Source organism: Panthera uncia (genome assembly GCF_023721935.1).
Source record: "Panthera uncia isolate 11264 chromosome C1 unlocalized genomic scaffold, Puncia_PCG_1.0 HiC_scaffold_4, whole genome shotgun sequence".
Taxonomy (NCBI): domain Eukaryota; kingdom Metazoa; phylum Chordata; class Mammalia; order Carnivora; family Felidae; genus Panthera; species Panthera uncia.
The window spans coordinates 62,715,026-62,736,949 of record NW_026057585.1 but is presented as its reverse complement, the minus strand read 5'-3'; the positions used below and the strand labels follow the sequence as shown (position 1 = coordinate 62,736,949).

The 21,924-nt window shown below is 44.8% G+C and overlaps 1 protein-coding gene across 2 annotated transcripts; it reads left to right on the top strand.

Moving 5' to 3' along the window:
* The first annotated feature begins 1,973 nt into the window (after positions 1-1,973).
* CPT2 (carnitine palmitoyltransferase 2) lies at positions 1,974-21,609 on the top strand. Of its 2 annotated transcripts, XM_049617161.1 has the most exons (5): positions 1,974-2,217; positions 10,832-10,912; positions 12,414-12,520; positions 15,840-17,144; positions 18,119-21,609. In XM_049617161.1, exons 1-5 carry the CDS (start codon positions 2,066-2,068, stop codon positions 18,448-18,450), a joined length of 1,977 nt encoding a protein of 658 aa, XP_049473118.1. In that variant the 5' UTR covers positions 1,974-2,065; the 3' UTR covers positions 18,451-21,609. The 2 variants fall into 2 exon arrangements, with proteins under 2 accessions (XP_049473118.1, XP_049473119.1); XM_049617162.1 differs by lacking the exons at positions 1,974-2,217; positions 10,832-10,912; positions 12,414-12,520 and adding an exon at positions 14,172-15,643.
* Positions 21,610-21,924: the final 315 nt, after the last annotated feature.

The window sequence follows — 21,924 nt, the reverse complement described above, 5'->3', positions numbered from 1 at the left end:
TAGCTGGACTAAGAATCAAATTGATATGAGACAATAACAGGAGTAAATCAGATTCAGTAGTGTACATATGGGGAATCCACGCAGACATGGATATTCCAAAGGCAGTCAGGCGAAATGAGGTATGTACATCATCCTGAGCTAAGGAGAAGGGGCCTAGGAGTCTGGGGCTTCGGAGGAAAGAAATACACTTCACAGGACGATAAGAAGAAGAACAGATGTTGGCTAAATTCGACGTTTGCCCTTACAGATGGGTCACTCAGATAAAATTTATCTCTGCTAATAACCCTTGTTCTGGGACCCTCCCTGCCCCCCGCCAATTTAGATTCTTTTATGTAGTTAAAGGAGAGGTAAAAGTTACTCTTGAGTCTGCAGGGTCTCAAATGCCTTCAGCTCAAAATAACCTTCATGCCAGAGTGCTCCATCTTGGGGCAGCCTGCCTTTGACCCTACTATGGGGATTGGAGAAGCAGGTGGGGACCAGAATTAGAAGGCCTTGGCTATTGAGGGGTTAGATTTGTTCCGATCAGCCATGCACCCACAGAAGGCTTTTGAGCCCCTCTTTCAGCTGTTATATTGGATGAGCACTATTCTTAGCTCTCTGTCTCTAAAATGTTTATTTTGAGAGAGAGTGCACGCATACACACACGCAAGCAGGGGAGGGGCAGAGAGAGAGAGGGATTCTCTCAAACAGGTGCCGCACTCTCAGCGCAGAGCCAGACGTGGGGCTCAATCCCATGAACTGTGAGACCATGACCTGAGCCAAAATCCAGAGTCAGACACTTAACTGGCTGAGCCACCCAGGCTCACCAGCCCTCTGTCACTAGAAGTAAGCCACTGTCCTTCTACTGGGTCTGCTGTTTCTTCTGGGTTCTCTGATCTCCTTAGCTCTACACAGCTCCTAATGTTTGCTTCAGGTTTCAAGGCTTTCAAAACTGTCTGGATTTGATGGAATGTTCTAATTTAGAAAAGAATTTATATTCTCTCTCTGGCTCTATACACTGTAGGCAAATGGCACTGATGTTTTAGGTTTGGGTCATCTCTGTCTGTTCTCCTTTCAGGGAAGGAGGATTAGATATTCAGTATCTTTGAGTTTCATGTTCAGTTCTTAAGGATTTGTAGTCACCACCGAATGAATGAGTGTTAGAGCTGGTCAGTGATCTTCCTGTTCAACCAGGGGTATGGGGTACCTAACCAGATTAAAGACAGGGCTGAGACAAAAACTCAGGTCTTTTGACTCCCAGTCTAGTGCTCTTTCTGATGTGCTCCGGCCACTGCCACTGTTTATAGACAACTATGGGGCAGACCAAATGTACCTGGCTACTTCAAACACACAGGGCCGTGACTGACAGTTGGAGCTAAGAAAAGGACAAGTTCCCAGAATGGAATTCTGTCCCTCAAGCCAGCCAACACGGTTTTATGTCTTTTGATACCTTCCTTTCTTGTGAAATGGGAGCAGAGCCTACTTAATCCTTCAGCTGCAGCTGAGAGCAGGGATTAGACTGTGGTTGGAGTTATTTGTTTTGTGAGGGACAACAGGTCTCTGTTCCAGTTGTATCATCTTAGAGTCAGGGTTGGAAGGAAAGCTGGAGGTGATTTGTGAGAAGAGGCAGCCTCCTGTAGTCGACAGAGCATGGCTTATCAGATTCTCAGCGCTTTCTTCGGCTTTTCTTTTCCTTCCGCTCCAGTTTCTGTATTGCTCCAAAACAGAAGGGAGTGGCATCGGAGTTCCGTTTCCTGCCGCCTCCGGAGCAGCAGGGAGAACAGCAGGGAGAACCGCAGGGAGACCAGTTGAGCAAAGAGGCAGCGGCGCCACCAGCCCAGCAGCGGGCCGGAACCCTGAAGCCAATGGTGCGCCCACGGGCGGGGCCCGCTGGCGGGCGGGGCCGTTCGTGGGCGGGGACGGCGGCTGGCCCTTTCGTGGGCGGAGCTGGAAGGCCGGAAGTAGCTCGGCGGACCGACGCTGGCCGGACCGGCGGCGCTGATCCGGTGACCCGGGGACCTCGGGGTGGCGGCCTTGTCTCTGTCCCCTCGAATCCCCATCCCCTGCCTTCTCGCCGTCCGGGACGATGGTGGCCCGCCTGCTGCTGCGCGCCTGGCCCCGGGGCCCTGCAGTTGGCCCGGGGCCCCTGTGTCGGCCCCTTAGCGCGGGCTCGGGGTCCGGCGAGTACCTGCAGCGCAGCATCGTGCCCACCATGCACTACCAGGACAGCCTGCCCAGGTGAGCCCGGCTTCCCGGTCCCCGCTGCCCTCCAGGACCGGCCCCAACCTTCACTCCCGTCAGTCACTCACGACTCTTCTACTGGACCCGCTTCCACCCGAACCCCCTCCCTGGGACGCTGTCGTGACACGCAATCTGGAAATCCTGTCACTTTGAGAGTCTCCTGGTAGAGGAACCTCAGTACGTTCAAATTCTCTACCAGAACCACCCCCCCCCCCCCCCCCCCTCCCATTGCTCGCTCGGATTCTCCATCTTGAACCCTTCTCGAATTCTCTCTCCAGTAACCCAGATTCCATCCTGATACCGAAGAGTCCCTCTTATTTCTTCCTGAAAAATGCCCAACCTTCATATCTCCAACACCACCCTTACCCCCTCCAGCTAGGGTGTCCCCTGAAGTACTTTCATGACTGCCCCGCGTTCCTGCCCAGAATATGGACAGGCCAGTTCCTGATACATAATAGTTACCCTCCCTCAACTTTTCCCAGCACTCTGCCCTCAAGCCTGTTGCTCAGCCCCACTCCCTGTGCCTCCAGTACTCTGCTCTTACAGCAGCTTATCCGATACCCAGCACACCCCTCGAGTGTTCACCTTACCCTCCCCCAGCATCAGCACTCTTAGTCCAGGCTTCACCTGGAAGCCCTTCACCCCTTCCAGACCTTCCTCAGCTGCCCCTAGGTTTCTCCCCCTAAAATATCCTTTCTAACCCGCATCACCCTCTTCAACTCCAGCCCCCTCGTAGAATTCTAGACACCACCCTCAGTGCTCCTCTCAAAGTCTTACTCAGCTTAGATCCAGAACCTACCCCAATTCTTCTATTCTTTTGTATTCCTCCTCACCTTAACTACCCTCTCCACCTTCTAAAATGCTTCACTGAGTCCACTTCCCTATGAAAACCCAATAAATCTTCCTCTCCCTTTCTCTCACCCAGTATTTTTTTTTTACTCAGTATTTTCTTTTCTTTTTTCTTATTTTATTTATTTATTTATTTATTTATTTATTTATTTATTAGAATGCATGAGGGAGGGGCAAAGAGAGGGAGAGAGAGAGAATCCCAAGCAGGTTCCTTGCTGTCGGCACAGAACCCTATGCAAGGCTTCATCTCAGGAACTATGAGATCATGACCTGAACCAAAACCAAGAGTCGGATACTAAACCGACTGAGCCACTCAAGCGCCCCTCACCTGGTATTTTCTTTAATACAAAAAAAAACTTTGGGTTTCCCCAGCCTTTCAACTCCCAGCCTTAATCTCAGCTGCCAGGGCTCCTTTTTCAATGTTAGAGACTTCCTGAAGTTCTTTTACCATCTGAAACCAGAGTTTAACTTCTCTACTCGCTCAGCAGTTAGTTCCTGGTGCCAAGTCCCAAATTTGTCTCAAAGACTGTTCTCACTTCCTCTCTCACCAAACTGCCATCGGGGATCTCCCAGTCCAGGAGCTGGAGGCCAGGCTTCCCCATCCCATGAACAGAACATAGATTGTATCACAGGTATCATTCCCAACTACTAGGTTGCTATTTTTCTCCACATCCAGCAGCTGTTTAACCTGTTGTTATCCCTGCTGCCCACCCCCGCCCTCTCAGGAATATCATTTGAGGTGAAATAACTGTGCAGACATCTAAAGCAGACTAAAATGAGATTATCTAGCCCCAACCCCAGTGCTTAAGTTTGGCAGGAGGAAGGGAGAGAGAGAAAGAAAAAGTGGCCTTTGTGCCTGTAGGCGAATCCTGTGTAAGCTGAGCCCGTATGTGGGGGAAAGGTGAAGAATGACAGAAGCTCCCTTTACTTGCCAAGCCCAGTTGCATCTGACTTTCAGGCAGGCCTGGGCTCCAGCCTGGTTTAAGATCAGAGGGATTTTCTCCATTAGAATTAGAAAGCTGAGAGTAATACTCCAGATCATTTCCTCCAACCTACAGCAGAAAAACCTGTCGGAATTGAGCTGTAAATGAGCTGTGGAGTCATCAACATCAATGCATAACTTTCAGAAGGACACCCAGGCCTCTGTTACCTCAGTTGTAAACTTGTGGTTAGATAAGATGAGATTCCTTTTATCTCTGAGATTCTAGGCTGGCAAAATGTATTATCTGTGACACTCATTTTGATGTCCCACTTGATGAAGAGCCCTGGCTTTGAAGTCTGGTAGAACTTGGCCTCACGCTAGATCTGATGCTTTTGTAACTTCAGGCAGTTCCACTAATTTCTTTGAGCCACGGTTCTTCCCTGCAAGATAGGAATGGAACACATACTTCATAGAGCTAATGTGAGGATAGAGTGAGGTAAGATGCCCAAAATAGGGAACTATTTTAAGTCATTGGCCTGGGGAAGGACTAGTCCCTTTGTGGTGGTCCAATTGGATCCCATTCCCTCCCTCTTCCTGTCATATCACTGCCGCCTCATGACCCAGTGGCCTTGGACTCACTTTCCTCTAAGAACCCTTGCACCGTCATTTGTTTGTTTTTTAGGTGTTATGTTTTTTTTTTCTTGGCTCTTCTTTAGTGTGGTCAGTATACATTGCATAAAATTTAGCTTTTTAACCATTTTTAGATGTATAGTTCAATTAGGTGTTATTTTTTAAGGGCTCTATTTATATACACTGAACAGTTAGCCTCAGAATATAAAACTGCAAGCCCTGAGGGGACAAAGGGTGGATCAACCTGACCAACTCATTCACATTATTAATTTGAGACACATTCATTGGTATGGATTTGGAGACCAATCAGTCATGGTGAGGAGTGTACATATGGGGAGGGGGCGGGGGGGGGGGAGATTTGACAGATAGTTAAGATATAATGTGATAAATGGGAAGCAACATTTCACCGTGGTTAAGATTGTCAACCTGAAAATAAAGAGCTGCAATGAGAGGCAGATGAGCATTTATTTGGGAATAAAGAATTGCAGTGTGGGGAGCACAGATTCAAGTACATACCCAAATAAGATTCCCACTTGTAGGGTGAAAGCAACAGGTTTATATGAGGAAGAGATAGGGGGCAGTTATATGAGTTGAATTAAAAGGGGGAACAAAGGTTTCCTACACATGCTTACAAGCCAAACTACTCCAGGGTATATATTAACTGCTGACTTTTCTTTTTTTTCTGGAATGTCCATAGCCATCAGTCTTGTGATCATGATGTTTGTTCTCCTGTTGACTTCTCAAACAATTGTTTAAAAACAATTACCATTTTGTCCAGAAGGTTTTGGCCAGTTCAAACAAAAGCAAGTAAGGCAGTTTCTCTACAATGGCTGCTTCAACTCCATTTTAAAATGGCTCTAGTCCTGTCAGTTTTTCACAAGATCATGAGGCAGGAGTTAGATCTCATTATTGTTTTCAAATATTTTTTTAAGTTTATTTCTTTCTTTTGAGAGAGAGAAAGAGAGCATGAAAATAGGGGGAGGGCAGAGAGAGAGAAGGGGACAGAGGGTCCGAAGTGGGCTCTGGGCTGACAGCAGAGAGCCTGAGGTGGGGCTCGAACCTGTGAACCGTGAGATCGTGACCGGTGCAGAAGTCAGATGTTTAACTGACTGAGCCACCCAGGCATCCCATATGTTATTCTTAATCCAGCTCAACTTCATACTAACTGCATGGGTATAAGCAAAAGTCATCTAACCTTAAACTTGGGATGATAATGTTACCTTTCTCTTGGGATTGTTAGAATTAAATACCCTCATATAGTGCCTTTAATACAAATCTGGTAAGTACTTAGTAGATAATCATAAGTACTATAGCTGCATTAGGCACACATGTGTTGCATGTATAGGATGTGCTTGGTGACAGCTATTGCGTCAGTGTGGAGGTAGGAGTGATGGTGCCTGGGCGAGTAAGGGAAGCTTCACAGAGGAGGTGATGTTTGCAGAATTTGACGATCACCAAGTGAGAGAAGTGAGGGAAGGATAGAGCAGCTAGTGCCCAGGAACAGAAGCCTGAAAATGCATGACATGTTCAGAAATGTTGAGAAGTTTATGGAGAGCCCAGCCCAAAGTAAAGAATCACCATTTGGGCCCTAAGTTATTAGAATTGGGCTAGGGGTGTGTGTGTGTGTGTGTGTGTGTGTGTGTGTGTGTGCGCGCGTGCGCGCACGTGCGCGCGCACATACATTGGGGTAGGGATTGGGAGAGACCCATTGTGTCTTTAAAAAAAATAATATCGGTCACCATTTAAGTTGTATAGTTGATTCACAATAAATGTCAATATTATTTTGTCTTTTAATCCCTAATCATTTTAGATGATTGTTGATGTTCAAGACAGAATGGGCAGGTTCTCTAGAATTCAGACAGGGAGGGAGGTGAGGCCAGAATGTCCAAGGTATGGAGGATAACAGGTAGAAACAGTAAGGTTCTGGGTAGGCCCCAGGGGCATGTCCTTAAAATAGATCGGCTTTATTCCAGTGATAACTAGATTGTGTAAAAATTACAAAGGGTTTTTTAGCTGTGTTCTTGGCAGGAAGAACAGTGAAGTGCCTGCTGCTTGGAAGCTGGGTAATGATAGCAGGTCACTTACACAGAGTCACTTACACAAGGGATAATTAGTGAGATATATCTGCTTGATGTTTACTTTTATAACAGATAATGCTGGATGGGGATTCTCTAGATTGCGGGTGGGGAAGGAGAACCCACGTGGTTAAGATGGAACTGCCAGGCATCTCTCAAGTCCCTAACTCTACCTCTTTCAAGGCACCTGATGAATTACATCACAGGCAGCACAAGAAACTACAGGTGTGCAAATGAAACCCCTTTTGGTATTCTTTAAGGAGCTGCCAAGAGTCTGGGGGTGACCTTGTGACTTGATTTCTAAAGATAAGACAGTCAATGTTGCCTATAAGTGAACACTTACTGGCCTTTGTGGTAGCAAGTTACCGAACTAAACTGGCCTAAGCAAACAAGTATAGGGACTCACAGACCTGCAAAATCCAGGTTGGATTAAGGGCTCAAATGATGTCATCAAGACTCTTTTGCCTTTCCACTCAAAGCTATTCATTTGTGTGATTCCGTTCTTAGCCAGGCTCTCTCCTTATGGTGACAAAGTGGCAGCCACCACTTAAGAGACCCCAACCTTTTTGTGACCTCAGCTAGTAGAGATTTGCCCCTCCTAACTGTGCAAAAAAAATCCTGTAATTAAGTTTTATAGGTTCACCCTGAGTCTCATTGGGTCTGAACCAGTAAGCTGTAAGCCCACTCCATGGATTTGGGTTGGAGTCAGCTCCACCTGAACCAGAGGGACTCGAGTAGGAGGGGTGCTGTTACCAGAAGAAGAGAGAATACATGGAAGGCAGGCAAAACAATAGAAATGGTGAAACGTTGTGCTGGGCACTGAGGAAGAGGTGATGAGCTAGTTCCCTAGGGATGTGAACAGTCTAATGGCAGAATTTGGATCTATAGGACTTAAGGACCGAGTAGATTTTAAAAAAAAACCCTCGTATTTAATTGAGTGCTTACTAGGTGCCAGGCACTATTCTAAGTCAGTGACATGCATTGCCTCACTTAATCTGCACAGAACCCTAGGAGGTACATATTAATATCAAAAAAAATTTTTAATGTTTATTTTTGAGAGAGCAGGCATGCGCATGGACACAAGAGTGTGCATGAGTGGGGGAGGGGCAGAGAGTGAGGGGGACAGAGGGTCCGAAGCAGGCTCTACAGTGACAGCACAGAGCCCGATGTAGGGCTCAAACTCACCGTGAGATCATGACCTGAGCCGAAGTCAGATGCTTAACTGAGCCACGCAGGTGCCCCTAGGAGGCATGTACTAATATTATCCCCATTTTATAGATGAGGAAAATCAGGTATAGCAGGAGTGGTGTGCCCAAAGTCACATAGCTGTGAATGATGAAACCAGATTAGCCACTGAAGCTATGCTGGCTTGTAAGGGGAAGAATCAATGTGACTCCTGAAGTTACAAAACTGATCACCAGAGGTGAAAAGGGACTTGTTTTAAAAAATTTTTAACAGCCTTGTTGAGATATTGTTCACTTTTTAAAAGTGTACACAGAGATTTTTTGTGTATCACAAGAGTTGTGCGACCATCACCACTGTTCAGTTCATTTTCATTCCCTTCTGTCCCCCGCAAAAAACACCCATACTCATTAGCAGTCACTCCCTGCCCCCCTCCCATCCCTGGTAACCACTGGTCTATCTTCTGAAAAGTGACTTGTTTATACCTAAGGTTTGTCTGGCTTCAATGCTTATGCTTTTCCAGCATACCACACTGTCCCTAGACAGAATAAATCTGCAGTCGGCAGGGTCATGCTCCCTTGCATACGTTCCATTTTGCATCTCAGTACCTGCTTGGAGGAGCCTGTGTGTCAGACATGAAAGTATCAGAGCAGAAAGGCTTAATGAAGAGTAGACAGGGGAGGGCAGAGGACCGGGTCTTGAGAAAACATGCACTTTTAGAGAAAGAGGACATAGGGAAAAGAGACTCAGAAGAAGATGATGGAAAAAACACTAGCAGGGCGGGAGGAGAGAATTTCTAACTCCATTTTTGATGTCCTTAAGGATCTCACAGTTTGCAGTCTTATGGGGGAGAGGACACAGTACATAGCCCACTAAATGTGATGGAGAAGAATCAGGGCTGGGGGAGGAAGGGAAGGAGTAATCAGTGCCTGTTCTCTGGCAGCCTGTGCCGGTGGAGGTCAGAAGTTTCAAGGAAGGATCCTGATGAGTGGCAAGCTTCCCTCTCTGTGCATCACTGTAACCACGAGAGCCAACTCTGCAGTTCTTCCCAGCTCCACATTCAGTGGCATTGTGTTGGTAGCTTGAAATTTGCCTGGGGGGAGAGTTACAGAAATTGGTAAATACTAAAAATCAGGGCTTCACCCCTTCCCACCCGGGAGCTGGTTTACTAACCCACCCCCCTTTAGAGTAGCAAACAGCTGAGGATGGGGAGAAGGTGGTATACTTGGCTTTGAGAGGAAAGAGACTTGTTTAATGCAGGCGATGGGGGTAAGGAGGGTGCTGGTCCTTCCTAGAAGTTGAGGGGTGGCTTTCTTTGGAGAGAAATCTGAAAGCAAATGGTGTTTTAGAATAGCCAGATTTTTTTTTTTTTAAGTTTGTTTATTTAGAGAAAGTGTGCGTGCGAGGGAGGGGCAGAGGGAGAGAGAAAGAATCCGAGTGATAGCGTGGAGCCTGATGCGGGACTCGAACTCATGAACCATAAGATCATGACCCGAGCCGAAGTAGAATGCTCAACTGACTGAGCCACCCAGGCGCCCCTAATAAGGACTATTTTTCTAAAACTACTGTTGCCTCTAATTTAGAATTTTGTTTAAAAGAACTTTTGGGGGCGCCTGGGTGGCTCAGTTGGTTAAGTGCTGACTTCAGCTCAGGTCATGATCTCGCAGTCTGTGGGCTCGAGCCCCACGTTGGGCTCTGTGCTGACAGCTTGTAGCCTAGAGCCTGCTTTGGATTCTGTGTCTCCCCCTCTCTCTGCCCCTCCCCTGCTCGTGCTCTGTCTCTCTCTGTCTCTCAAAAATAAATAAACATTTAAAAAAAATTAAAAAGAACTTTTGTTAATGTCCCTATTGTATTAAAACAAAGTCGAGAAAATTAGGTAGATAACTATGAGTAGATAATTATGAGGTAGCTGAGGTAGTATTTGAGATTTTCTGTGTAGGTCCACGAATATAAGGACAATAATTGATGGCGTTAAAGTGTTATGAGTGGTTACTCAGTGCAGCTAAGTCCATACTGGCTGTAAATAATTCAGATTAATTTTGACATCATGTTTTTGATAAACATGCATTGAAAAATAAACTGAAGAATCACAGTATGTCTTACATATAGTAGGCTTTTAAACTGTGTTTTATGGATAACTTCACAGTTTTCCAAAATGGCTGCTATATTTAGATATTTTGAATATATTAGTGCTGATTTTGAGCTGACAGAGGTAACTTCGCAAACCACGATTAAGTTTTGGTATTGTAGGATATATCATTTAATAAAATTACTGACATGAAAGAAAGTACACCTCACTCTGCTGCCCATGTGTTTTCATTCCACTGTGGACCAGTAACTTTATCACCATAGCCATCATTGGGATTGTGCTGGTAGAGAATGATGAGTAAGTACACACACAGGAAAATCTGGTTCTCCTCAAAGGACTCTTGGTGGCTGGGCATAGCTTGACGGTCAATCCCATATTTGACTGGCCCTCGGACAGGACTGTGCTTCATTTCTGTATGATTTTCTCTCATAAAATGCACAAGGAAAGTTAAAAAATAGAACTTTCTGTTTTCATCTTGGAGAAGAAAAGTGCAGTTGTTCCAATTAAGAGTAGGATTAAAATCAGTACCAATACAGGGTTAACACAGGTATTGTAATTGTGACTAGGAAACAGGAATGCTTCATGCGGCTTCCACTTCCCCATTTTGAATCTGTTATTTGAATATTTATTTCGCCTATGAAATTCACCATTAAGACATTAGAAAGTTCTTATTTTACCTTAAAAAAAGTTACTATTGATACTTACATTAGTAAATCCTTCTATTCTGATTTGTTTGTGGATTCCCATTATTGGTTTTTGTTTTTGGAAGGAAATTAATTATCTGGTAATTAGTTATTAGTTTGGGTTATGAAGCTAATTGACCCCTTCCACATATTGTCACACTTATACTTAGTTTCTTTCCAGGCTGCCTATTCCTAAACTTGAAGACACCATTAAGAGATACCTCCGTGCACAGAAGCCTCTCTTGGATGATGGCCAGTTCAGGTAAATGCAGAGAACCCTGAATGACCATGGTTGGGTGGTTCAAGAGAGGCTGGCAAGTAGTAGTTTCATGAAGTGTCTGTGATCCAGTTGGGTCTCCAGAAATCTGGGACCTCGTCCTTACATTTTCAAGTTTAAGAAATAGATCTTCACTCAGGAGGGGCTGAGCAAGCCCTGAAGTGACATTGTGTCTAACCAGACTCAACAGGCAATGGTTTATAAGCCAGAATGCCAAATTTATACTGTATCTTGTCAGGTGGACCTGGAGGCTAGCTGGTAATGGTCATTGGCAGAGGGCATGTGCTGTTGGTAGGGAGTTCGTTGAGGAGAGCACAGCTGTTGGCAGACCAGCAGTTTGCTTGTTGAGCATGTGTACTGAGCTGGATAGGATGCTGCCTTCCCCCCACCCCAGTTCATTCCCTTCTGGGAACCTTAGTATGTGACTTTATTTGGGAATAGGACTGTTGCAGGTGTAATTAGTTGAGTTCATACTGGAGTAGGGTGGGTCCTTAATTTCGTATGACTGGCATCCTTATAAGAAGAGGAGAAGAGACACAGAGACAGCCATGTGATGATGAAGGCAGATTGGAATGCACCAATAAGCCAAAGAATGCCAAGAATAGCTGGTAACACCAGAAACGAAGAGAAAGGCATGGAACAGAAAGAGAATACAACCCTGTCAACACCTTGACTTTGTACTTCAAAGAACTATAAGAGAATACATTTCTATTGTTTTAAGCCATCCAATTTGTGGCATTTTGTGATGGCAGTCCTAGGAAACTAGTTCAGCATGGAGTTGGAAAATAATATTGGATATTGTCAAAAGTGGGTTGCATTAAGTTCTTCTATCCCACTTTTCCATAATGGAAGGTTTTGTGCAGATAACTGGCACTGGCATTAGAATCACAGAGTCCTTCACTGAACAGTGATGGAAAATGTAGATGAATTGTTCATAATCTAGTCCTCTGCTTTTAAATATTCCATATTATTCACTTGAAGCTTCTCTTGACATAGTAATGATTTAATAGCTACCAGTTACTAAGTATTAGGTTTAAAACTATCCTGAATCCTTAGCTTTAAAAATACTTTTTTTAATTTTGTAAGGTGGTATATTCTGTTTTACACATTAAGAGACCAAGACTTAGATCAAGTCACATATCAAGGGTCCCATAGTTTGACAGTGACAAAGCTCGAATTAAAACTCAGCTCTTCTTGACTCCAAAGCTTATGTCCTTTTCTCCATACCAAGCTGCCTCCTAGATTACAGATTGTTGTGTGAGATGTCGATTGATCTTCCCGATCAGTTATTTTAAGAAGATATCCTAAATTTATCTGTTAGGGATTGGTGGCTGTTCTTGCTCAGAGGGACTTCCTGATTTCAGTCCCAGGTTCTAGGGATATGCTACAGGGGCCCCACAGCTCTGTGTAAGAGTTCTTGGCCATGAGTCTGGAAATCATGTATTTCCTGCCATGGTTTGATTCTATCTTTTCTTGAACATTTCAGGAAGACAGAACAGCTTTGCAAGAGCTTTGAAAATGGGATTGGAAAAGAACTGCATGAGCAGCTAGTTGCTCAGGACAAGCAGAATAAACATACGAGCTACATTTCAGGTAGGTGGGCTGGGCTGTGGGCACGCTATTCCCCGAGCCCTCCACAGTGGAAAGTAAGGCATCTTCTGTCCTGTTTTGGTCTCAGAATATTTTTGGGGAGACCAGCCCACCAGAGTAATGTCTCATCTTCTCTTTCTTTTTCTTTTTTTTCTTTTTTTTACATTTATTTATTTTTGAGAGACAGAGTGAGACAAAGCGAGAGTGGGGGAGGGGCAGAGAGAGAGGGATCGGAAGCAGGCTCCAGGCTCTGAGCTGTCCGCACAGAGCCCGACGCGGGGCTTGAACCCACAGACCGTGAGATCATGACCTGAGCCGAAGTCGGACGCTCAACCAACTGAGCCACCCAAGCGCCCCTCATCCTCTCTTTCTGAGGTAAACATGAAGGCCGAGTGAATTCCTCCTCCACTAAGATCTCACCTGGAGTCAGTGCTGAGGAGCAATGTCTTGCCTGCTCTGTAGGTAGGACCGAGACAGAGCCTGATCATTGGTTCTGTTTGAAAAGGATGCAGGATTAAGTCCTGTGTCCTGCATATATCATCCTAGACCCTTCACACTCTGGCCTAACTGCCCTCTCCAGCCTCATCCCTTACTCTTCTCCATGACAGTCTCGTGCCTCAACAAAACTCAACAACTCACTATTTAGTCTTTCATTCTTCTGTGTCTTTATCCATGTTGTTCCCACTACCATTTTTTAACCTGTCGAATTCTTTCTTTAAGACCCAAGTATGTGGTTGCCATTGATGGCGGGGGGTGGCGGCGGGGGGACAGGCAAAATGGTCAAAGGGGGTCAAAAGGTGCAGACTTCCAGTTATAAAAGAAATATATCATGGGATATAATGTACAGCGTCGTGACTATAGTTAATACTATTGTATATTTGAAAGGTGATAAGAGTGCAGATCTTGAGAAGTGTCATCACAAGACAAGAAGCTTTTATAACAGTGTGTGGTGATGGGTGTTAATTAGACTTACTGTGGGGATCGTTGTGCGACATATACAAATACCGAATCATTGGGTTGTACACCTGAAAGTAACACAGTGTGTTATGTCATTTATATCTCAATTTTAAAGAGAAAAGACAAAAAACATCCAGGTGGGATGATTTTTCAAGGAAACCTTTCAGTTCTCCTCCCTCTCCTTTCGGAGTTTGTTTTTTCTGCCTCTGTTCTCACGGAACTTCTTTTAATTTAGTTTATATTTTCATAAGGTTATACATGCACATAGTTTACAGAATCAAATGGTTCTACCAGTCTTGTTTGGAAAAATGGCAATTTCCTGACCCTCCCCTAGTTTCCCGCTTCTTACTTCCAGCTGCTCATTCTTCTGCTGTCTACCGCCATTCTGCACATCACATGCCCGTTATCACTGCTTCTTAACTTTTTCAGTTGTAGGCATTATCTGCTGACATCTCACTGTGGAAGACCAGAACCGAGCAGTCGCTCATGTCCCCACCACACATATGAGTGTACATGCACACGTCCCATTCCCTGATTATTGCAGTGTGGTTGTTTGTCATTTTGGTTTGTTCGATATGTAGTGTTTATACTAAGGACCACATATACCCTATTGTCAACTGAGTCGTGGAGCATACTGAGATTGTTTTTCCTGTTCCTATGTGAACTTTTTTCCTCTTAAGTTAATAATGGTCTTCTACTTTATTTTGTTTCGTTTTCTCTATGCTTAATAATTTATTGGGGAAGTTTTTTTCTCATCTTCCTTTGTAGTCTGTCTCCAAGTTGCTTTTTTCTCTATTTGTTTTGCCCGATTTTCTTTCTTCAGATCCTTCATAATCCTTCTCTGTTGTCTTAGATTTGAGTGAGATATTGAAAAGCTCTGTGGATGAGGGTGGGGCTGGTCCATCAGAACTTCACTGTAATGTGACCCGGCTAAACCATTTCCTTGGGGTGCCCTTGTACTAATGTCTCTGGGTTAGACTCCCAAGAAAGGCTTTTCCATTAAACTGCCAAATGGTATGTTCCCCGGTTGCTACTGTTGTAGGAGTAGAGTAAGGGAAGAAGGCTTGAGATCTCACCTATGACTTCTGTCCCTAGTTTTACTTTCTCCAGAGAAGAAAACTTAAGTCTGCCAAATACTACGCATTCTGGGGGTTCTGCTGTGTAAATCATGTTATCTCTTGGCTTTCTCTGCCACTGGCTTAAGGTTGGCTTTTTTTTTAATGTTTATTTATTTATTTATTTTGAGAGAGAGAGAATCCCGAGAAGGTTCCTTATTGTCAATGCAGAGTGCAACATAGGGCTCGAACTCACCGTGAGATCATGACCTGAGCCAATTTCGAGAGATGGACGCTTAACCGACTGAGCCACCCAGGCGCCCGTGGTAGACACATTTTCTGATAAAATATTGCTTCTGGAATTTTTACAGGTGAAATATCCACAGGAATGTAGAAGGCTAGTTTGGATGATCCACACACACTGACTATTATTTCTAATTGCTTTTTGAGCATTTCTTAAAAGAGGGAGTACACAAATGTACAGCGTACCCAGACTGATGGTGAATACTTTCCCCCACGTTAGGTTGACAGCCAAGTGTGAATGTTGTCCCTGAAAGGAGATAAAACAAGAGAAATCCAAGGAAATGGGTGGGAACTAACACCTGTTCTGTTTGAGCGTGAATATAGGTGAGATGTTACTGTATTTCTTTGAGAGTCAAGAAAGGAAATAGAATGAGAAAGAACAAGCAATAAACCTAGGGAAATGCAAATCAAAACCACAATGATATACCCACCAGAATGGCTGTAGTCAAAACGACAGACAATAATTAATGTTGCCCAGGACATGGAGAAATTGGAACCCTCGTGCATGGTGAAAATGGTGCAGCCACTTTGGAAGACAACCTGGCAGTTCCTCAAAAGATTAAACACAGACTTAACTACGTGACCTAACAATTTCATTCCTAGCTGTTGCCCCTAGGAGAATTGAGAATATCCATCCACACAAAAACTTGTACACACCAGCATTGCTCGTAATAACCAAAAAGCGGAAGCAATCAAAGGTCAGTCAGCCAACGAATGGACAAACAAAATGTGGTATAATGGAACATTACTCAGCAATAAAAAGAACGAAGAACTGATACACGCTACAACATAGCTGAACCTCAGAAACATAGTAAGTGATAGAAGCCACATGCAAAAGATGGTGTACAGGTCGTGAATTATTGCAGATCGAAAAAATAATTAGGGAATTTCACCCTCTGGAGGCTGATGTCATTTTTTTCTGCATATGCTTGTTTTTCTCTCTCAAATTTTATTTTTAGGGACTACATTAACTTTTTATGTTGTTCTTTTTTACTTTTATTTTTTAGGCCCCTGGTTTGATATGTACCTGTCTGCTCGAGACTCCATTGTCTTGAATTTTAATCCATTTGTGGCATTCATCCCTGACCCAAAGTCTGAGTATAATGACCAGCTCACCAGGGCAACCAACATGACTGTTTCTGCCATCCGGTTTCTGAAGACACTTCGGGCTGGTCTTTTGGAGCCAGAGGTTTTCCACTTGAACCCTGCGAAAAGTGACACTGATACCTTCAAGAGACTCATACGCTTTGTGCCTTCTTCTCTGTCCTGGTATGGGGCCTACTTGGTCAATGCTTATCCCCTGGATATGTCCCAGTATTTTCGGCTTTTCAATTCAACCCGTTTACCCAAACCCATTCGGGATGAACTCTTTACTAATGAGAAGGCTAGGCACCTCTTGGTCCTAAGAAAAGGACATTTCTATGTTTTTGATGTCCTAGATCAAGACGGAAACATTGTGGGTGCCTCTGAAATCCAGGCTCATCTGAAGTACATTCTCTCAGACAGTAGTCCTGCCCCCGAGTTTCCCCTGGCATATCTGACCACCGAGAACCGAAACGTCTGGGCAGAGCTCAGGCAGAAGCTGGCGAGTGGTGGCAATGAGGAATCCCTGAGGAAGGTGGACTCTGCTGTGTTCTGTCTCTGCCTAGATGACTTCCCCATTAAGGACCTCGTCCACTTGTCTCACAACATGCTGCATGGTGACGGTGCAAACCGCTGGTTTGATAAGTCCTTTAACCTCATTATAGCCAAGGACGGCACTGCTGCTATCCACTTTGAGCATGCTTGGGGTGATGGGGTGGCGGTGCTCAGGTTTCTTAATGAAGTGTTCAAAGACAGCACTCAGGCCCCTGCTGTCACCCCACAGAGCCAGCCAGCCCGCACGGACTCTTCTGTCGCCGTGCAGAAGCTTAACTTCAAGCTGAACGATGCCTTAAAGACTGGCATCAGCACCGCTAAGGAAAAGTTCGATGCCACCGTGAAAACCCTCACCGTCGACCTCATCCAGTTTCAGAGAGGAGGCAAAGAGTTCTTGAAGAAGCAGAAGCTGAGCCCTGACTCGGTGGCTCAGCTGGCCTTCCAGATGGCCTTCTTGCGGCAGTATGGGCAGACGGTGGCCACCTACGAGTCCTGTAGCACTGCAGCATTCAAGCACGGCCGCACCGAGACCATCCGCCCGGCCTCCATCTTCACCAAGAGGTGTTCCCAGGCCTTTGTCAGGGAGCCCTCCAAGCACAGTGCTGGAGAGCTTCAGCAGATGATGACCGAGTGCTCCACGTACCACAGCCAGCTGACCAAAGAAGCAGCAATGGGTGAGATGGGGTTGGGGAGCATGCCCTTGGGTCGTGTTGCCCTCAGCTCTGGGGTAAGCCTCAGTAATATTCTCCTACGCCAAGTCTGATTTCCACCACTTTCCCAGTTTAATCCATCTGCCAACTCCCAGATGATTATTATTTTCTACCCTAGCAGTCTAAACAGCCAGACTAGCACTAGGGATCAGAATGTTCTTTTCCTCCTAAGCAGGGATGGAGAAATGCATCTAACTTCATCCTCACTTAGGGTCACTTTCAGCTGATTGTCTTTCTATTATTTATTATTATTTATTGGCCATCTAACTTCTGACAGTTCAGGATTTCTGAGTCTGCGGCCTCTCTTGCTTCACCTCACTTGTGTGTTGGCTCCCTATCAATAGGCCTTCTCCGAAGGTCTTCGCAAATCTAAGTGTCCTCCTTCCTTTGCCTCTTTGTGCTAAAATTGGAGACCCAGAAAGAATTTGGAGGACCATATAGTCCTGTCCTTTTCATGCAGCCAAAAGTCCTGGAAGTAAAAGGGATCTCCCAAGACATTTTGGTCTCATCCTTCTCCATTTTAGGGGTAGGAAACTGAGGCCACTGGCTCAGCATTGCACAACAAATTAGCAGTAAAGCTGAGATTAGAACTCTGGTCAAATACCCTTTATACTTTATTCCAGTGACTCAATCTTGTCTTTTACACTTGACTTGGACTTCGGGTTTTATTTTGGTTTTTGAATTCATAGCTCTCTTCATGCACTTTTCTTGACTGTTTGACTAAACTAACTCAGTTTCAGAATTTTAAAAATCATACTTTAATTTTAGGCCCTGCTGCAGAGGTTAGTGAGTTGGAGGTGCACATGTGGAGGCAGATAGACCCTTCTTCCACTCTCAAAGATGCCGTGAAGGGGACTCCTACTATGGGTGGGAGGTTTTACTAAGGTCTCTTAATTCCGGGATTCTGAGACTCTGGTTTCCTATTTTGTCTTTGACAGGCCAGGGCTTTGACCGACACTTATTTGCTCTGCGTTACCTGGCAGCAGCCAAGGGGATTGCTCTGCCTGAGCTATACCTGGACCCTGCATATGGGCAGATAAACCACAACATCCTGTCCACGAGCACTCTGAACAGCCCAGTAGTGAACATTGGTGGCTTTGCCCCTGTGGTCCCTGATGGCTTTGGCATTGGGTATGCTGTTCATGACAACTGGATAGGCTGCAACGTCTCCTCCTACCCAGGCCGCAATGCCCGGGAGTTTCTCCAGTGTGTAGAGAAGGCCTTAGAAGACATATTTGATGCCATAGAAGGCAAATGCATCAAAACTTAGCTTCTGAGTGGGTGAAAAACTTCCATCACTTCCTGGACATGAAAATTGGAGCCTAATAGCCAGTAGGTGCTAGTATAAGAACGAAACTAATCATGAGGTGCCTAAGCAGCCAGTGCTGTAAGACTTGAGCTTTAAGGTCATGGTTTTAAAGCTAAACATATAATTTCCAAGTGGGACTAGATCACAATTAAGGGTAATGTGAGATTTCAATTTTAAGGATATTTGATCAGAAGGTGGGATTTGGAAAAATTACTCTCAGGTGTATTTATTGTTGAAGCAGAAATAAAATTTAATTGTTGCTTGGAGATGGTATCTTTGAGTTGTTGTTTAACCTAATCTCCTAATCCCCACAAAGAACATTAAGTTCGGGTAACAGTAAGTTCCCATGGCTCCTGGCTCTTCAGGTGAGGTGGGAAGCACTGTTTCATCCTCTCTATGAACTTGTCTCTCTCTCCTGGGGACATATTCTCTTTGATTTTTTTTTTTTTTAAACATTTTTTTATTGTTGAGAGACAGAGTGCGAGCAGGGAAGGGGCAGAGAGAGAGGGAGACACAGAATCTGAAGCAGGTTCCAGACTCTGTCAGCACAGACCCTGATGCAGGGCTCGAACCCATGAACTGTGAGATTGTGACCTGAGCCGAAGTTGGAAGCTCAACCGACTGAGCCACCCAGGCGCCACCGGAAGATTTAAAGACATCTTCTCTTTGAAAGCCCTCTTCATTTTTCTAGCAAGTGTTCTGCTGATGCTTCATTCTGATAGTCCTGCAGCAGTGAAGAATATTCCAATGGATTTGGGGAGTGCTATTTGACTATTCCAGCCAAATCAAGATTTATAATTGGTGGTGTATTTATTTTAACCAGTTGAATCTAACGTGCTATCTGTGGCCTAATGTACACATGATCACTCAGTACATTTTGCACTTGAAATCTCTGGTTTTGAGTGAACACAGAATTTTATGTTAATCTATTGTTATAACACCACTGTAATATGAAGGGTGTTCTGTTCTATCTTGTGTTTTGAAAAAGAAGGGTTTTTGTTTGTGTTTAATTTCAGCTGCATTCCCAGTGGATCCCCCAGTGACTCAGTGGACAGCTGGGATTTGAATTCCGGGACTGGCCAGTCACCAAGCACTTCCAAAGCATCATCTCACTTAATTCTTCTTACAGTTCACATAAACATGCCTGCACCCCTTCTTAGTCGATTCCACCCTTCACTCAGTAATCATTTAGTGATGACCCAACAGGTACCAGGCCCCCTGTATTCCGTGGTTTGATTAGAGAGGGCCATCTGAAGGCTGCCAGGTCACGTGAACATGATGTTGCTCTCACCTGGGAACTATCAAGAAAACCTGAACTAGAGCCTCTCCGTGCCCGTGCCAACCCGGAAGCACTTGTTGCGGCCCCGCCCTGCCCGCCCTCTGCTCTGGCGCTTCCTCTGCGTAGTGGCGGCCACTGTTTGCTTTCGACCGCGGAACTACGCCGGTGGGTTCGTGCACCTGTACGGACAGCAAACGGTTGACAGGATGACAGGCAAGTTCAAAAGCAAGTTTAAAACCTATGCTATCTGTGGGGCCATTTGCAGGGTGGGTGAGTCAGACGACTCCATTTCTCCGACTAACCAAGAACGAGGGCCTCGTCTCAAAGAACTTCTAACTGGAGAAGATCCTGGACGTGTACTATTTGTCATAAACAAATAGTGACACCGCCCCCCCTCCTTGCCCCCCAAACACCTGAACTCCTGGTATCCTGGTTCTACCGTGTCCTCACTATGTGACCAAAGGCGAGTTATTCTGCCTGTCTGCTGTGTGAGTTTCTCTTCGTAGAATGAGGACAGTTCCTATAGCACGGGGATGTAATGAGGACTGGATGTAATGACTGGATGTAATGATAGAGGTAAAGCATCTGGCATATAGTTGAAGCTAAATCTGTGTTCTCTTGCTGCTGTGAGGTCTCTGCTGTTCCATTCCTTATCAAAGCGAGTTGGTTCCAGTCACTTGCATAGCGAGTTCCCCACAGCATAAGCTCTTAAGACCGAAGCTTTGATTGGAACTTGCAGGGCTGAGATACCTGTTTCATGCATATGTTCAGGGTGAATGGACCCTTGGGTAGTACAGTGTTCGGCATTCCTATTTACAACTTACCTGACCCTTCCTTCTGGTCTTGGGTTCATGCTTGAATTCTTTCATTCAACATCTGAAACTAATTGACCTCCAGACTCAGGAGAATGCTGAACTTTGTTAAATTAATCCCTGCTCTTCCTGACCCTAAAGCCGCTCCCATGTGGAATTTCCTGTGTGAGGAGTAGGCTTTGGGAAGTCAGCAAGTTTTGTCCAGGTGGCTTTCTCTGTTCATAACTCTGGAACGATGTGGCTCATCTCCAGGTTCACAGCCATACCAACCTCTCTGGAGATTATTTGCTTTTCTTTGAGATTCCCCCTGGACCTCCTGAGTGAGTTTTGTGGATATCATGTAGTTTATGTTTTTTTTATAGCTTTATTGAGATATACTTCACACCTTATATATTCCACTTATTTAAAATGTATCATTCAGCCATTTTAGCATATCCACAGTTGCACAACTATCACTACAATGAATTTTAGAATATTTTCATCCCCCCAATGAATGCTGTACCTGTTATCAGTCACTCTCCTTTTCCCTCAACTCCTCCCTCCCTACCCACAAACCCTAGACAAACACTAATATACTCTTTGTCTAAATTTTCGTATTCTGGACATTTCGTATAAATGGAATTATAGGATATATGTATGGCCTTTTGTGATTGGCTTCTTTTACTTAGCATAATGTTTTCACGGTTTACCCATGATCTAGTATGTATCAATGCTTATTTTCTTTGTATTGCTGAATACTATTTCAGCATATGGATATACCACATTTTATTCATTCACCAGTTGATGGCTATTTGGGTTGTTCTACTTTTTGGCTGTTAAGAATAATTCTGTGAACAGTTGTGTGTAAGTTTTTGTGTGGACATGTTTTCATTTCTCTTGGGTATAGGTGTAGGAGTGGAATTGCGGAGTCATGTAATAGCTCTGTTTGGTCATTTAGGGAACTGCTAGGGTGTCTTCCACTGGACACATTTTACATTTCCACCAGCAGAGTATGAAGGTTCCAATGTCTCCACATCCTCACCACCACTTATCATCCATCTGTCTATTTTGCATGTGGTCATTGCGGTGAGTGTGAAATGGTATCGCATTGTGGTTCCTACTAGCTAATGTTTTAAGTTAGACCACATGAAACATGCTTTCCGAATCTAGCAACACCTCTCCAATTATCCTCATGTAACACGATGACAAAGAATGGCTAGAATTTGAGGAGGGGGACACGAGACAGTGGCGGGTGGAGAAAGTGAGGGAGGTTAGGGTGTGGCGGGTCGTCCCTTTCTCCATTCTCCTGCTGCTCCTAGCTTTGACTTCTGTTTTAGCCAGTAAAGGGCCTGACACATAGTGGGT

Bases quoted from the DNA above. Each gene is read 5' to 3' on its own strand.
- CPT2 (XM_049617161.1), top strand. From the start codon at position 2,066: ATGGTGGCCCGCCTGCTGCTGCGCGCCTGGCCCCGGGGCCCTGCAGTT. The intron at 2,218-10,831 runs GTGAGCCCGGCT...GTTTCTTTCCAG, and splicing joins TACCAGGACAGCCTGCCCAG to GCTGCCTATTCCTAAACTTG. The intron at 10,913-12,413 runs GTAAATGCAGAG...TGAACATTTCAG, and splicing joins TTGGATGATGGCCAGTTCAG to GAAGACAGAACAGCTTTGCA.